At 44.3% G+C, this 18,344-nt stretch overlaps 1 protein-coding gene across 9 annotated transcripts in view; it reads left to right on the top strand.

The window, feature by feature from the left end:
• The window catches only part of LOC124003028 (plasma membrane calcium-transporting ATPase 1-like), a 159,566-nt gene that overhangs the window by 77,171 nt on the left and 64,051 nt on the right, over window positions 1-18,344 (top strand). For all 9 annotated transcript variants that reach the window (XM_046310986.1, XM_046310990.1, XM_046310983.1 and 6 more), the window contains 4 exons: window positions 13,066-13,263; window positions 13,461-13,718; window positions 14,033-14,158; window positions 17,614-17,739. In XM_046310986.1, coding sequence (XP_046166942.1) covers window positions 13,066-13,263; window positions 13,461-13,718; window positions 14,033-14,158; window positions 17,614-17,739 — 708 coding nt within the window. The remainder of the gene's footprint in view (window positions 1-13,065; window positions 13,264-13,460; window positions 13,719-14,032; window positions 14,159-17,613; window positions 17,740-18,344) is intronic.

Raw genomic sequence — 18,344 nt, 5'->3', positions numbered from 1 at the left:
TCTGACCCACTGGAATTGTGATACTGTGAAATATATAATAATAATAATATAATAATATATAATCTGTCTGTAAATAAATGTTGGAAAAATTACTTGTCATGTACAATGTAATGTCCTAACCGACTTGCCAAAACTAGTTTGTTGACAATACATTTGTGGAGTGGTTGAAAAACTAGTTTTAATGACTCCATCCTAAGTTTATGTAAACTTCTGACTTCAACTGTATATCGACACATGCTCCAACATTGCACGTAGCGACCGTTCTCTCTCCGCGGTGTTTTGGGAAACGCATGTTAAATATTTGTCCGTTGTAGGCAAAATGCATCGTTAAAACACTCCTAAGCCTAAATTCCATCGCTATCGGGAAACTGGGCCCCTGGGTATTCAACTCTTACCTTACTGATAATTAATTGCACACACCTGGTGTCCCAGGTCTAAATCAGTCCCTGATTGGAGTAGAAAAATAAAATAAAAAGCAGTGGAACTGGCTTCGAGGTCCAGAGTTGAGTTTTGGGGCTATAGACAACAGAGAATAATCTCATCAACTCGATCCATTTTCCCCTTTCTGAAGGGAAAGCCGGACGTCGTCATCTTTACATTCACAGCGTGTTCCTCTGCAAATCTGCTGCCACTAGCAAGTGTCAGGAGAAGGCATGTGTTCCCATAAAACGCAAAGTGAGCAAATAATAATACACATTTGAACAGAAACCCATGTAATCAGCATGTGGCCATGCTGCTTGATAAGTAGTTTGTGCTTTGATTTATGTTTTAGGCTACTCACAGAAATATGTGTTCTTCTACTCAGAAATTAAGTTTCATCCACAGAAATACATTATTCCACGTAATACCCTGTTAAAAGATCACTAAGAGATGTCTCCCAAACTGGCAACCCAAGACTATAAAGGCGTTTGACTGCACATGTCCGGTGCATGTGACAAATAAAACACCTATCTGTTGATTTTTGCCTCAGACTATTTGGGCTCCCGAGTGGCTCAGCGGTCTAAGGCACTGCATCTCAATGCAAGGTGCGTCAATACAGTCCTTGGTTTGAATCCAGGCTGCATCACACCGGGCAGTGATTGGGAGACCCATAGGGCGGCTCACAATTGGCCCAGTGTAGTCCGGGTAGGCCGTCATTGTAAATAACAATTTGTTCTTAACTGACTTGCCTAGTTAAATAAAGGTTAAATGTAAAAATATATATTTTGTAAAAGCCTATAAATGGTGACGATGACTCAACCTGGCAACTTTTTTTTGTTGCCTAGCCTGACAAACCCATTGCTGTGTCATGTTTGTCTGTGTGCAGACAATGCCCCTGAAATCCCAGACACCTCATCATTCGCTTCTTCTGTTTTCCACGGCAACTTCTCCCAAATTATTCATTGGCCCCCTCTGTGGCTGCCATCCATTTACATTTACATTTAAGTCATTTAGCAGACGCTCTTATCCAGAGCGACTTACAAATTGGTGCATTCACCTTATGACATCCAGTGGAAAAGCCAGTTTACAATAGTGCATCTAAATATTTTAAGGGGGGGAGGGGGGGGTGAGAAGGATTACTTTATCCTATCCTAGGTATTCCTTAAAGAGGTGGGGTTTCAGGTGTCTCCGGAAGGTGGTGATTGACTCCGCTGTCCTGGCGTCGTGAGGGAGTTTGTTCCACCATTGGGGAGCCAGAGCAGCGAACAGTTTTGACTGGGCTGAGCGGGAACTGTACTTCCTCAGTGGTAGGGAGGCGAGCAGGCCAGAGGTGGATGAACGCAGTGCCTTTATTTGGGTGTAGGGCCTGATCAGAGCCTGGAGGTACTGAGGTGCCGTTCCCCTCACAGCTCCGTAGGCAAGCACCATGGTCTTGTAGCGGATGCGAGCTTCAACTGGAAGCCAGTGGAGAGAGCGGAGGAGCGGGGTGACGTGAGAGAACTTGGGAAGGTTGAACACTAGACAGGCTGCGGCGTTCTGGATGAGTTGTAGGGGTTTAATGGCACAGGCAGGGAGCCCAGCCAACAGCGAGTTGCAGTAATCCAGACGGGAGATGACAAGTGCCTGGATTAGGACCTGCGCCGCTTCCTGTGTGAGGCAGGGTCGTACTCTGCGGATGTTGTAGAGCATGAACCTACAGGAACGGGCCACCGCCTTGATGTTAGTTGAGAACGACAGGGTGTTGTCCAGGATCACGCCAAGGTTCTTAGCGCTCTGGGAGGAGGACACAATGGAGTTGTCAACCGTGATGGCGAGATCATGGAACGGGCAGTCCTTCCCCGGGAGGAAGAGCAGCTCCGTCTTGCCGAAGTTCAGCTTGAGGTGGTGATCCGTCATCCACACTGATATGTCTGCCAGACATGCAGAGATGCGATTCGCCACCTGGTCATCAGAAGGGGGAAAGGAGAAGATTAATTGTGTGTCGTCTGCATAGCAATGATAGGAGAGACCATGTGAGGTTATGACAGAGCCAAGTGACTTGGTGTATAGCGAGAATAGGAGAGGGCCTAGAACAGAGCCCTGGGGGACACCAGTGGTGAGAGCGCGTGGTGAGGAGACAGATTCTCGCCACGCCACCTGGTAGGAGCGACCTGTCAGGTAGGACGCAATCCAAGCTTGGGCCGCGCCGGAGATACCCAACTCGGAGAGGGTGGAGAGGAGGATCTGATGGTTCACAGTATCCATCCCATAACCCCTCGACTTCGCTGAACGACGGTTGTCTTGTATGTGTTTTCTGTCAGGCTGCGGCAAGATGGATTTCCAGTTTTCCTCTCTCGCTTTCTCTCGCTCTCTCATTCTTTCTTTCTTTCCATACGGCCTCCTCTATACCTATTTTCCTCTTCCTCTCCCTCCCTCTATCCTCCCTCTGCACCTGCTCCCGTATCACTGCCCATGGAAATAGAGGGATGAAAAAGTGACAGCAACGCTTCACATTTATCATGGTAACTGGGAGGCCAGACGAACAGAACAGGACTCTAGGCAGACAGCCAGTGTCCACAGACAATACTCTGTCACTTCTGATAGCACCCAATCTCCAGACTAGACTCAGATCCTGACAGATAGCCAACCAGAGAGCGCTTGGCAGCGGTGCTTTGTTTTGGGGCTTTTTTTCTCCCCCTCTTTTTCCTTATTTTATTTGGCCACAGCACATTCCTCCTCTAGCCTCACAAGCCACCTGATTCTCGTGAGCTTACATGGATGTTTGCAACACGGTTAACAGTCTGGTAGGGCTGTAAAGCAAGTATGGGTAGCTGCAAGCCAATGTGGCGACCGGTGTATGGGCGCGTGGGTGTGTCAAAAGGAGTGGGTGTATGGAATCAGCTGATTGGGCAGATTTGTTGCCACTCAAGACCATTTTGCGTGGCTGATTGGGCTGCATGACGAGTCAATAAATCGGTGCGAATGTCTAGGTTGTATTGAGGTGCCTGGGAATCTGTATTGCTGGCGGTAGCTAACATGGCGACCAGTGCACCGGTGTTTGTATCGAGGTCCTTGCCAACCTTCCCACTGGGCAGCTTTATCAATGTGTGGCCGGTGGTAGCTGTAGCCATGACTTTAGGAAGGATAGTAACCGAAACAAGAAATTACTAATTGATAACCATCTAGATGTCACTTTGATACATACATGCAGTCTATTCAATGTGGCGGGCGTGAATGGCAACAACACTGGGATACAGTGTCCTTCACTCCCTCTTGCCAATCACTACTTGTCCTGCAACGCGTCGGAAGTAGCTACCTAGTGGCTAATATCAGGGTGACAGTCACAGTAAGCACACAGACACAACACTTACAAGCAACAGTACACCCATCATCAGTACTTTAAAGAAAACATTAACAATTGGCAATTTTATTGCTGAATATTTACAATTATTTGTGTAAAACTAATAGTGAAATTCAATTTAAACATACACATGGTTAGCAGATGTTAACGTGAGTGTAGTGAAAGTATTGTGCTTCTAGTTCCGACCATGCAGTAATATATAAAAAGTAATCTAACAATTTCACAGCAACTACCTTATACACACAAGTGTAAAGGAATGAATACGAAAATGTACACAAAAATATATGGATGAGTGATGGCCGAATGGCATAGGCAAGATGCAGTAGATGGTATAGAGTACTCATCTCAAATGTATATAATGTAGGGTATGTAAACATTATATAAAGTGGCATTGTTTAAAGTGGCTAGTGATACATTTATTACATCCAATTATTAATGTGGCTAGAGATGAGTCAGTATGTTGGCAGCAGCCACTTAATGTTAGTGATGGCTGTTTAATAGTCTGATGGCCTTGAGATAGAAGCTGTTTTTCAGTCTCTCGGTCCCCGCTTTGATGCACCTGTACTGACTTCACTATCCTCTGGAGAGCCTTACGGTTGTGGGCGGAGCAGTTGCCGTACCAGGCGGTGATAGAGCCCGACAGGATGCTCTCAATTGTGCATCTGTAGAAGTTTGAGTGTTTTTGATGACGAGCCAAATTTCTTCAGCCTCGGGAGGTTGAAGAGGCGCTGCTGCGCCGCCTTCGCCACGCTGTCTGTGTGGGTGGCCCTTTTCAGTTTGTCTGTGATGTGTATGCCGGGTAACTTAAAACGTTCCACCTTCTCCACTACTGTCCCATCGATGTGGAAAGGGGGCTGCTCCTTCTGCTGTTTCCTGAAGTCCACAATCATCTCCTTTTGTTTTGTTGACATTGAGTGTGAGGTTATTTTCCTGACACCACACTACGAGGGCCCTCACCTCCTCCCTGTAGGCCGTCTCATCGTTGTTGGTAATCAAGCCTACCACTGTAGTGTGGTCTGCAAACTTGATGATTGAGTTGGAGGCATGCATAATCACAGTCATGGTTGAACAGGGAGAACAGGAGAGGGATGAGAACGCACCCTTGTGGAGTGGTTGTTTCCTACCCTCACCACCTCGGGGCTGCCCGTCAGGAAGTCCAGGACCCAGTTGCACAGGGCGGAGTCGAGACCCAGGGTCTCGAGCTTAATGTCGAGTTTGGAGGGTACTATGGTGTTAAATGCTGAGCTGTAGTTGATGAACAGCATTCTTACAAAGGTATTCCTCTTGTCCAGATGGGTTAGGGCAGTGTGATTGCGATTGCGTCGTCTGTATTTGATCACTCCAATATGGCATCACAATACCAGATTAATCGTGAACTAGGCATGGCCAGACGAGCATAATCTTGTCGGACTGAACTCAGGGCAGTCATGGTTGCTGTGCCCCTCCATCCCCCTCTAAGGAAGTGGAGGCAACACCCAACACGGCTATCCTGACCTGGTCCGCGGCAGCCCCATTGACTCGATAGTACCTAGCAAAAGTGCTAGACGACGCCCAACTTGCCGAGGCACAAATTTCATCAAGGGAAACTCCTCGGGGCAGGGCCCATGATGTACCTACTCCTCTAGTAGAATGTGCCACTACAGCAGATGGCAAAGGCCGGCCAGCCAGCGGATATGCTGTAGTAATAGTGTCCACAATCCAATGTGAGAATCTCTGTTTCGATAGGCTCTTCCCCAGAACTCTCACCATAACATACGAACAGCTGATCCGACTGTCATTTTGTCTTAGTCTGTGTAACGTAAGTGTCATGTGCCTTCACCGGGCACAGCAAACTTGGGTAAAAATCCAGCCCACTTGCAGCCATGGACGGTAAATGTGAGGGCCGGTTCACATGTCTGTAAGACAGGACCTTTGACATGAGAGGGGCAAGGCCGGAGGATAACACTGCACTTGTTTGCACCCATTCGGAAACATTCAGTGCTCACTGAAAGAGCATGAAGTTCACTAAGCCTCTTAGTTGAGGTAATAGCCAACAGAAATGCCACCTTTATGGATCAGTGCTTCAAAGACGCTAACCCAGGGGCTCAGAAGGTGGCCTAGCAAGGTGCAGACAGCACCACGTCAAGGTCTCAGTTTCGCACCGAAGGGGCCTTCACTAGACACAGACTAACTCTCTCCATAAACCTGGAGAGCAGTATATGGCTATCAAGAGCCGCCGGTGGCCCTTCAAGTTGACCCTGTCTAGCGTAGCTGTGATCAGGGGAAATTGTGGAAACACAAAGTGTTGTTGCTGGTCAATCGTGAGCGAGGGCGTCCAAACCCAGAGGGTCTAGAGCAGGGCTGCCCAATACTCTTCCTGGAGATCTACTGTCCTCTAGGTTTTCAGTCCAACCCTGATTCATAATTTCTGATTCAGCCAGTTAAGATCTTGTTGTCTGACATCTACAACCAGCTGGGACAATGAATGCAAACAGGTCCACCTGCCCTCTCCCAAACCTTTCCCACAGCTCTAACACCAACTGAGGGTGTAGACTCTAGTCCTCCTTCAGCAGGCCATTTCTCAAAAGCAGGTTCGCTACATGGTTCAAGACCTCGTGGACGTGCGTTAACCGGGGTCTAAGCCCACAGCAAGAGCTCGGAAGCCATTTTGTGGAGGTGCCATGATCTCAGTCCGCCATGGTGATTGATATACGCCGCTACCGCGTTGTCTGATCTGACCAGAACATGCTTCCCTTCCATGCTTCTGGAGCTATTGGAGTGCCAGGCGAACCGCCCTGATCTCCAGCACATTGATGTGCTTGCCACTCCATGGGGTCTCCAGCGTCCGCTCGCTGTCATTCCTCTGAACACTGCCCCCCAATCCGCTAGCGAGACATCCGTGCACACTAGCTCCCTGCGGTGGACTCTGTTCAGTATCACTCCCTCCAACAGGAAGTAGTGAGTGCCATTTCAACAGAGTTCACGATTAGCTGACAATGTCTGTGTCGTCTCTGGTGTAGATGGTGAGAGTTGATCAGATAGGAAGAGAGAACCTTTGTGTGAGTAGTTGTTGTTTTCCATTCAAGATAGATCATTTAACCATGAAGGAGTTGCAGTTCTTAGCCTTATCTGTGGGCGTGCATCTGGAAGGCTGTGTGCATATAGTAGGCCTAACCATCCAACAGTATGCAAATGGTCTATTATAATCACGTGGTATTTCCCGTATCGACTATTCAGATATTTTCATATCTTATCAATTAGTCTTCCATTCATGATTATTAATTGTTACCTTCTATCAGTCTCATCTGAAGGTTGTAAAATTCTTGGTTATCTGCATGAACCCTAGCATTAATTATTAATCAGCAATATACAAATTGGCTTATTTATTTACTAACTAAATAATCACAGAAATACATAAAAAGAAACGATAGATATTGGTTACCAACAATGATTGAGAAATCCCCAGTGGGCTAAGCCGATATGACAGCTTGGTAGACAAAGAGAAAGGGGTGGGACTGAGAGAGCGGGAAAGACAAATGGATTCATTACAGTCTATAATTTTATTCATTGAAATGCTAATCCTTTGTCTATGAATGGCCACTCATTCGGAAATAAATTGCAATTTATATTTACCCCAGTATGTCGTTGTTGTCTTCTGTTGGAATCCTCGATCATCCTGTAGGGTTCATCAGTCTCTGATTAACTTTCCCAGAAGTCACAAAGTCTTTCGTGGTTGTAGATGTTTAGAATGGATACTTCCGAGTACCGTTCAGAAATGTTCTCATGGAATAGTTGCTTCGGCGGTTGTCGGTGTTCTCGTCCCAGGTTTGTCATTTCTAGCCGCAGTCTAGTAATTAGTGTCGTCTAGAATTTCTCACTCATTCTGTAGTGAATCAATACTCTCAGAGTTGAACCATTTCCAGCCATGTAGCCAATGCTCCACATGGGATGGTTTTCTAGTCTTATCGTTTTGTAGGGGTCCTAACCATTTGAAACCACAGCTCACGCTTAGGTTTGCTTAGTCTGACGTGAATTGGGTCATGGGGGCTTTATACTGGGGAAGAGAAGGGCATGTTTCATCCCTCTCCAACCAATGTCTGTTCACTTGGGCGTGGCCCCTGGATGGGCATACATTACTTGTGAAAACAATTCTCTCATTTAGTAGGCTAAAATGACATTTTATCTTATATTGAAACATTTAAATTGCACAACAATTCAATGTGAATCTGATAACTAGAATGTGTAGACTTTCCACGATACAATTTATGTCATCCTATCATCAGATATAATGTCCCAGAAAACAACTGATCTGTACCAATGGACACTTTCAACTGGTTGGATTACAGAAATATTGTTCCATTTCCCAACCTTTTTAAGTTTGCAAAGTCTCTCTCTGTGGTAACAGATGATTTATTGCAAAGTCCATTCTATAGAGTGGAGAGGGAGAGTTTTGGTATTCATGGAGGGGGTCATAAACTGCTGAGGGGAAGAGAGAGAAAAGGGGTTTTATGACCCTCACCCAAACGGGCAAAGTCATTACATCTTATTCTAGCCCATCTTCTCAGCTGTCCACTTTCTAGGCTCAACAAGTAGCATCGACGGAGGAGGGCCTGGAAAACAATCGCTGTCATCAAGTCACCCAATGTTTGCTTCTTGTACAGTTTTAATATCTTCTACAATAACCGTAAATTGTGTATATTCCATTTATAACCTTTGTATTATGCTACTAGATGTAAGTCATTTAGGTCTGTAGTGACAGTCTCCAAAGGAGACTTCTACTTAGCAGACGTGACACATTTTGTCAACACCATGCTGACGTGAAGCCTTACCAATCAAAATTGCATGTCAATAAGCAAAACCTATGAAAACCTGGTTTGTAATTTCTCTTTGTTTAATAAAACATAAACAGTTCTAACACACCGGTCACTAAATCAAACAATGTTATTCCATAGTTGTTTGACATTTAAGTGTGTTACATACTGTGTTACATTTTTTTAAATGCAACAGAATCTTTAACTTTTTATCGAATCCGATCAGCTGTCTTGATTAATTTCAACTGTTCACTTTAGGGCTGTGTTATTTCTCAATCAATTATGCATAGGCTACTAAATACTAAATGAACCCCAAAATAATTAAGTAATGTTAGATGTTTACTTTATTATAGTAGACAACAGGATAGCAATGCTTTACATGACAGTTTGAACTCTGCTAAAAAAAATCTTCAGATGCATTTTACAATGAAAATCCCATCTCGTTGCCTCTATGCTCCCTACCATACCTGTTCCATTCTATGTGAAATCATTTATGTGTCCCAGTCCAAAGTTTGGACACACCTACTCATTCGAGGGTTTTTATTATGTATTTGTACTATATTCTACATTGTAGAATAATAGTGAAGACATCAAAATAACACTATGAAATAACACATGGAATCATTTAGTAACCAAAAAAAGTGTTAAACAAATCTAAATATATATTATATTTGAGTTTCTTCAAAGTAGCCACCCTTTTCCTTGATGGCAGCTTTGCACACTCTTGGCATTCTCTCAACCAGCTTCACCTGGAATGCTTTTCAAACAGTCTTGAAGGAGTTCCTACATATGTTGAGCACTTGTTGACTGCTTTTCCTTCACTCTGCGGTCCAACTCGTCCCAAACCATCTCAACTGGGTTGAGGTCGGGTGATTGTGAAGGCCAGGTCATCTGATGCAGCACTCCGTCATTCTCGGTCTTGGTCAAATACCCCCTACACAGCCTGGAGGGGTGTTTTGGGTCATTGTCCTGTTTGAAAAACAAATGAATGTCCCACTAAGTGTAACCAGATGGGATGTTGTATCGCTGCAGAATGCTGTTGTTGCCATGCTGGTTAAGTGTGCCTTTTGAATTATCAACAAATAACAGACAGTGTCACCAGCAAAGCATCATCACACATCCTGCATGCTTCACGGGGGGAACCACACAGGCAGAGGTCATCCGTTCACCTGCTCTGCGTCTCACAAAGACACAGTGGTTGGAACCAAAAATCTCAAATTTGGACTCATCAGAACAAAGGACAGATTTCCACTGGTCTATTGTCCATTGCTCAAGTTTCTTGGCCCAAGCAAGTATCTTATTGGTGTCCTTTAGAAGTGGTGTCTTTGCTGCAATTTGACCATGAAATTTCCCGAATTGACTGACCTTCATGTCTTAAAGTAATGATGGACTGTCGTCTCTGCTTATTTGAGCTGTTATTGATTGCTATAATATGGACTTGGTCTTTAACCAAATAGGGCTATCTTCTGTATACCACCTCTACCTTGTCATAACACAACGCACTAAGAAGGGAAGAAATTCCACAAAATAACTTTTTACAATGCACACCTGCTAATTTAAATGCATTCCAGGTGACTACCACATGATGCTGGTTGAGAGAATGCCAAGAGTGTGCAAAGCTGTCAAGGGAAAGGGTGGCTACTAGGAAGAATCTAAAAAAAATGTTTTTTGATTTGCTTAATACTTTTTTGGGTTGCTACATGATTCCATATGTGTTATTTCATAGTTTTGATGTCTTCACTATTATTCTACAATGTAAAAAATAGTACAAATAAAGAAAATCCCTTGACTGAGTAGGTCTGTCAACTTTTGACTGGTACTGTAAATTCTCTGTTAGCTATTGGAGGTTGCTGTATCAAAACTATAGGCAGATTTCCGTTGACCCAATTTTATTTGACAAAAGCAATGTCACAACAACAAAAAACATTGTGACATGTTTAATGGTCACGGCAACTATCGGAGAAATGTTGTCAAGAACTGTTCGATGGGTGAATTTTTATCTTGCTGAACTTTCTTTATTGTAAAAAATCATAATGGGAACGATTTGTTTTTTTGAACTCTATTTGAATTCAAAATTCCTACTGCTTGCTAAATCTATTTTTAAACTATAAAAATAATGCTTCTTTGCAGGACAAGCGTTGTCTTTACTTTCAAGAATGCCTGAATTGCTTCATCTTGATTTTCTGGCTGGCTGGATGCAAGTTTCGTCATCAAATTATTTCAGATCTACAGGAGTGCAAGTTTCGTCATCAAATTATTTCAGATCTACAGGAGTGCAAGTTTCACCATGGCACGAACCGGTGGGATACATTGGCACATGAAAATGATTAGAATATGGCAAATATGATTAAATTAGTGCCTTCTATCCATGCTGTTTTTGCGGTCTTCCTGAGACGTGGAACAGATAGGTGGGAGGGTATACAGACCGTCGACAATGTATTAATATGCAACTTGCCTGAATAATGGAAATACTTCAACCACTCTATTTTTATTTGACACTCAAGGTTTTTGCATAACAATATTTTGGGGGGGTTTGACGTCATTACGTCCAGCTGTTTTTAGCAACATAAGACAGTCCCCCCCCCCCCTCACACTTCCCTCACCTTCTGCCTTTCTTCCCCACTGCCTCACCCACCCCATGCCCCCCTCTAACCCTCCATCCCTCCCTCCCTCCCTCCGGTTGTCCAGCTGGCTCACAGTAGCGGGAAAGCAATATGATGGTGGTTTTAAGGGGCATCTGTCGTAGAGGGCTGGGACTCTGTATACTGTGTTTTGCTCATCCAGCTCGTTCTCACATTTATCCGGTTAGCATAGCTAACTACAGTTCTGCATATCAGCAGTGTAATACATCAGCATGTTAGCATGACTAGCTGCCTTTAGTTGTGGAGCTACTCACCAGTCATGCACTACCATAACTAGCCATGTCAATACTAAATGTATTCTGAACTTATTGATATTGTATAACTGTTAGTGTGCTGTACTATCCATGTATCCTATACACCTCACCAGTTCTCCATAGCTAGCCACATATCTCAGTAGCTGATCTATTTGAATAGACCTTGAACTACGAGGGAGATTGATACAACGAGGCCATAGTGTAAAGCTGCTGAGTGAAAGATTGAACGAAGCAGGGAGAGTGGTTAAATCCTGGACCAATGTGGGAGTGACTAAAGCATAATTGATTCACTGTCTGATCCTTCCAACATTCAATCCCAGAGGACAGGAAACAGTCATGACAGCTCCATCCCCAATGACACCCGATTCCCTATGGGCCCTGGTCAAAAGTAGTGCACTTCATAGGGAGTAGCTTGCCATTTTGGGATGCGCCCAATGTGTTCAACACCCTTGTGATAATTTCAAACGCCTCATGGGATCTCATTGACTGACCTCCTTTTTGTATTTTTTTTTAATTGCAGTTTTCTAGATTTATTTGCAACATTTATGAATCATAAGATTTCCATGAGGTGATGATATCTTACTCAGAATGTATTAAAAAAATATTTTTCAACTTAATAGGACAATATCAGATGATCTAGCGGTTTGATTGATGAAAAATGTACCAAAGGGATATTATGTTTTGTTGGACCGATGTGTGGTTTTGTCCAACTGAAATTCAAAGTCTTTGGCAGTGGTTGTCTAGCAGCTTGTGACAGCAGTGGGAGGCTGACATGGGGTGTGGATGGGTGTGTTTGAACTGTCAGCTCGACTTGGTTCTGTTTGGTATGGCAACAGCCATTGTTGTCATGTTTATCCTCAGATAAAGAAAGGGTGATGTAGATGTTTCACTACAAAAGTAATTTTAGACGTTTGTACCCAGACTTATACAGCAACCTATAGACAGTGGTTGGAAAAAGTACCCAATTGTCATACTTGAGTAATTTTCTATTAAGACATCTAGACTTTTACTCAAGTAAAAGTAAAATATTACTTGAGTAAAATTCTAAAAGTATTTTGTTTTAAATATACTTTTAAGTATCAAAAGTGAAAGTATAAATTATTTCAAATTCCTTACATCAAGTAAGCCAGATGGTACTATTTTATTTACAATTAACCAGGGGCACACTCCTACGCTCAGACATCATTTACAAACGATGCATTTGTGTTTCGTGAGTCCGCCAGATAAGAGGCAGTAGAGATGACCAGGGATGTTCTCTTGAGAAGAGTGTGAATTGGGCCATTTTCCTGTCCTGCTTAGCATTCAAAATGTAACGAGTACTTTTAGGTGTTTAGGAAAATGGATGGAGTATAAAGTACATCTACTTTCTTTAGGAATGTAGTAAAAGTTTAAAGTAGTTTCACTTAAGTACTTTACACCACTTCCTATAGAATACCCTAAAGACTTCTAACCCTGACGGGTTGTCATATGTTTTCATACCTTTTTATAGTAAGTGTATATATTCAACATCTATTGTTTTGATCTCGTTATATGCATTTCTATGATAACTGGTTACTCTATTAACGGTCTCTTCTCCTTCCTCCTCCTTTTCTTCCCTCCTCCTCCTCCATTTCTCTCAGGTCTGTCTGGTAACCCAGTGGATCTGGAGAAGCGCCACGCGGCATTTGGGAAGAACTTCATCCCTCCTAAAAAGCCTAAGTCCTTCCTGGCGCTGGTATGGGAGGCCCTACAGGATGTTACTCTCATCATCCTGGAGATTGCTGCCGTAATCTCCCTGGGCCTGTCCTTCTACCACCCCCCTGGGGGAGATAGCGAGCGTGAGTAGTACACCCTAACCCGGGGCAGTTTTGGACAGGTGGGAGAATGAAGTGTTTGTAAAAGTGTTGGTCCTGTATTATTCACTTGGCCATGTTTTGTTCCTGTTCTATTGACCTGGAGGTGTTTCAGCTCTGTTCCACTGACATGGTTGTGTTTTGGTCTGTTATTAAAAATGGTTGTGTTCTGGTTTCCCCAGTGTGTGGTGAGACAGCGTCAGGAGTGGAGGATGAGGGGGAGGCGCAGGCGGGCTGGATCGAGGGCGCCGCCATCTTGTTCTCTGTGGCAATTGTTGTCTTGGTGACAGCGTTTAACGACTGGAGCAAGGAGAAGCAGTTCCGTGGGTTGCAGAACCGCATCGAGCAGGAGCAAAAGTTCACCGTCATTCGCAAGGGCCAGGTCATCCAGATCCCCGTGTCCGAACTGGTGACAGGAGACATCGCCCAGATCAAATATGGTAAGACATGGTTAATTTAAAACGCATTAAAACATGGTTTAATTAAAACGCGGTAAAACATGGTTAAGATAAAACAAGGTAAGGCATCACCCAGATCAAATATGGTGAGACAGGGTTCCGCTAAAACGCGGTGAGACAGGGTTCCGTTAAAACACGGTGAAAGATATAGCTTGAATTCAACATTCTGTAATATACCCCAGACAGGATACAGTGAACCAATATAATGAGGTAACACACTGACCGAATGCACCAAGGTAGGGTATATGATGAGACGTTGTATATCGCAGTCATATAACTGTGTAACTGTTTCCTAGGTGACCTGCTGCCAGCTGATGGTATCCTGATCCAGGGCAACGACCTGAAGATCGATGAGAGCTCTCTGACTGGCGAATCAGACCAAGTCAGGAAGTCCCTGGAGAAGGACCCCATGCTGCTGTCCGGTGAGAGTGCCTGTTAATAACATCACTATTATCAGACATTCAATATCCCAGTCAAATCAAGTCAAATTGTATTTGTCACATGCGCCGAATACAACCGGTGTAGACCAGTGAAATGCTTCGAAAATACCCCCCCCCCAAATAAGTAACAAATAGTTAAATAGCAGCTGTAAATAAAAATAGTGTTGCTATACACAGGGGGTTCTGGTACAGAGTCGATGTGCGGAGTCACCGGTGTCGACGTAGTTGACGTAATATGTATATGTAGGTAGAGTTGTCACAGTGAATATGCATAGATAATAACAGTAGTTCACAATTATTACCTTTGATCACATTGAGGGAGAGGTTGTTGTCCTTGTGCCACACGGTCAGGTCTCTGACCTCCCTATAGGCTGTCTCATCGTTGTCGGTGATCAGGCCTACCAATGTTGTATCATCAGCAAACTAAATGATAGTGTTGGAGTCGTGCCTGGCCGTGCAGTCATGAGTGAACAGGGAGTACAGGAGGGGACTGAGCACGCAGCCCTGAGGGGCCCCCGTGTTGAGGATCAGTGTGGCAGATGTGTTATTACCTACCCTTAACACCTAGGGCATCACGTCAGGAAGTCCAGGATCCAGTTGCAGATGGAGGTGTTTAGTCCCAGGGTCCTTAGCTTAGTGATGAGTTTTGAGGGCACTATGGTGTTGAATGCTGAGCTGTAGTCAATGAATAGCATTCTCACGTAGGTGTTCCTTTTGTTCAGGTGTGAAAGGGCAGTGTGGAGTGCAATAGAGATTGCATCATTTGTGGATCTGTTGGTGCGGTATGCAAATTGGAGTGGGTCTAGGGTTTTTGGGATAATGGTGTTGATGTGATCCATGACCAGCCTTTCAAAGCATTTAATGGCTACAGACGTGAGTGCTATGGGTCTGTAGTCATTTAGGCAGATTACCTTGGTGTTCTTGGGCACAAGGACTATGGTGGTCAGCTTGATATTACAGGTATTACAGACTCAGACAGGGATGGGTTGAAAATGGCAGTGAAGACACTTGCCAATTTGTCGCGCGTGCTTGGGGTACACGTCCTGGTAATCCGTCTGCGGCCTTGTGAATGTTGACCTGTTTAAAGGTCTTACTCACATTGGCTGCGGAGAGCGTGATCACACTGTTGTCGGAACAACTGATGCTGTCATGCATGTTTCAGTGTTACTTGCCTCTATTTAGCTAGTCTGGTAGGCTCGTGTCACTGGGCAGCTCTTGGCTGTGCTTCCCTTTGTAGTCTGTAATAGTTTGCAAGCCCTGCCACATCCGACGAGCGTCGGAGCTGGTGTAGTATGATTCGATCTTAGTCCTGTATTGACACTTTGTTTGTTTGATCATTCTTCTGAGGGCATAGTGGGATTTCTTATAAGCTTCCGGGTTAGAGTCCCACTCCTTGAAAGTGGCAGCTCTACCCTTTAGATCAGTGCGAATGTTGCCGGTAATCCATGGCTTCTGGTCGTGGTATTAACGTACAGTCACTGTAAAGTCTGTGACTGATGTGGTGTACTCCTTAATGCCATCGGAAGAATCCCGGAACATATTCCAGTCAGGAACTTTGTCTTTAAAACGGGTAATATGCAGTTGCTACATCCATTTTGCCCCTTTAAAGATAGAATCCGCAATTCAAACTATCCAAGCTTTCATCCCGCTTCTGTTTTTGTAAAAAGCTGTGGGATGGGCCTAAAAAAATGTTACCACTCTCAAATTCATAGGACTGACCATCCATGATATACCAATTAGAGTTTTAAGCATATTTCTATGCTATGCACATTGTGTTTACATTTATGTTGTTTACACACATTGGTCTAAAACAATCTTGTACTTTGTGTTCTGATGGGGTATGACAATTGAAATAAGCTCATGAGGCGTTTACGCATAAGTTATAGTCTTCAGGAATCAATGGGTATATATCACTCATTTATAAGTCCAACAATTGGTGTAGCAACTAAGGATTCTAGCTTTTTTTGTATCTTTATTTAACTAGGCAAGTCGGTTAAGAACAAATTCTTATTTTCAATGACGGCCTAGGAACAGTGGATTAACTGCCTGTTCAGGGGCAGAACGACAGATTTGTACCTTGTCAGCTCGGGGATTTGAACTTGCAACCTTTCGGTTACTAGTCCAACGCTCTAACCACGAGGCTACCCTGCCGCCCCTTTTTTTATTTATTTATTTCACCTTTATTTAACCAGGTAGGCTAGTTGAGAACAAGTTCTCATTTGCAACTGCGACCTGGCCAAAATAAAGCATAGCAGTGTGAACAGACAACACAGAGTTACACATGGAGTAAACAATTAACAAGTCAATAACACAGTAGAAAAAAATGGGCAGTCTATATACAATGTGTGCAAAAGGCATGAGGAGGTAGGCGAATAATACAATTTTGCAGATTAACACTGGAGTGATAAATGATCAGATGGTCATGTACAGGTAGAGATATTGGTGTGCAAAAGAGCAGAAAAGTAAATAAATAAAAAAACAGTATACAAAAAGTATGGGAATGAGGTAGGTGAAAATGGGTGGGCTATTTACCAATAGACTATGTACAGCTGCAGCGATCGGTTAGCTGCTCGGATAGCTGATGTTTGAAGTTGGTGAGGGAGATAAAAGTCTCCAACTTCAGCGATTTTTGCAGTTCGTTCCAGTCACAGGCAGCAGAGTACTGGAACGAAAGGCGGCCAAATGAGGTGTTGGCTTTAGGGATGATCAGTGAGATACACTTGCTGGAGCGCGTGCTACGGATGGGTGTTGCCATCGTGACCAGTGAACTGAGATAAGGCGGAGCTTTACCTAGCATGGACTTGTAGATGACCTGGAGCCAGTGGGTCTGGCGACGAATATGTAGTGAGGGCCAGCCGACTAGAGCATACAAGTCGCAGTGGTGGGTGGTATAAGGTGCTTTAGTGACAAAACGGATGGCACTGTGATAGACTGCATTTTGCTGAGTAGAGTGTTGGAAGCCATTTTGTAGATGACATCGCCGAAGTCGAGGATCGGTAGGATAGTCAGTTTTACTAGGGTAAGCTTGGCGGCGTGAGTGAAGGAGACTTTGTTGCGGAATAGAAAGCCGAGTCTTGATTTGATTTTCGATTGGAGATGTTTGATGTGAGTCTGGAAGGAGAGTTTGCAGTCTAGCCAGACACCTAGGTACTTATAGATGTCCACATATTCAAGGTCGGAACCATCCAGGGTGGTGATGCTAGTCGGGCATGCGGGTGCAGGCAGCGATCGGTTGAAAAGCATGCATTTGGTTTTACTCGCGTTTAAGAGCAGTAAACACGATAACATGAAGCGTGTGATGTAGTATATGGAGACTGAAAGTGGAGGACACAATGGAGTAACATACAGTACAGCCATTCATACAGTATACTGTAGCACAGTCATGACCTTTCTGTTTATGTGCTAGTATTCTCTCTTTCCTTCCCTCCCTCCTCCAGGCACCCATGTGATGGAGGGATCAGGCCGAATGGTGGTGTCTGCGGTGGGTCTCAACTCCCAGACTGGAATCATCTTCACTCTGCTGGGGGCGGGAGACAGCGATGAGGAAAAGAAGATCAAGAAAGGTGAGAGATGAACGGGGAACAATTGACAAAACGCATGTCGCCATGGTCACAGTTCACAGAGAGTCAGTGACTTGCTTTTTACAAGTGGTCTCCTTCCTTTGCGTTTCTTTCCTGCCGAGCTCTCTCTGTCTTTCTACGTGAGTTCTCGGTTTGCTGGTTCCCTGAGGTAAGATTCTGGTGCGAGGTTGAGTCTGCTGAACTCTAGAATGTTGTTGCGAAGAATGGGACGGCCATGATAGACACTGTACTATGGAGGCCAGCGGTTCCATTCTGAATGCTCAGTGTCACTGACTACGCTGTCCTACCCTTCTTTAATCGAATCCTTGGTGGTAGATTTCACATCCAAGCCAAGGCCCTTTCTAGACCACTCCTTCCCAGAAGGGGTTCTGTTCATGGGTGGTAATTTTATTCTCCACTCCTTCATCCCCCCCCCCCCCTCCCCCTTTCGTATCTGTTCTAACTACACTGGAACGCCATTGTCAGAACCCTGTACTTAACCTACTTAAATCTATGACGTCACAGGCGCTGAAGTGAGAAGAGCTAAAGCGGGGACATCACTCTATGTGTTCAACATCTGTCATGCATCTACCTCTCAAGGGACTTGA

This window comes from Oncorhynchus gorbuscha, linkage group LG18, assembly GCF_021184085.1.
Source record: "Oncorhynchus gorbuscha isolate QuinsamMale2020 ecotype Even-year linkage group LG18, OgorEven_v1.0, whole genome shotgun sequence".
In the NCBI taxonomy this organism is placed as follows: Eukaryota; Metazoa; Chordata; class Actinopteri; order Salmoniformes; family Salmonidae; genus Oncorhynchus; species Oncorhynchus gorbuscha.
Note: the sequence above shows the minus strand (reverse complement) of the source record. Positions and strands in the feature narration are given on the sequence as shown.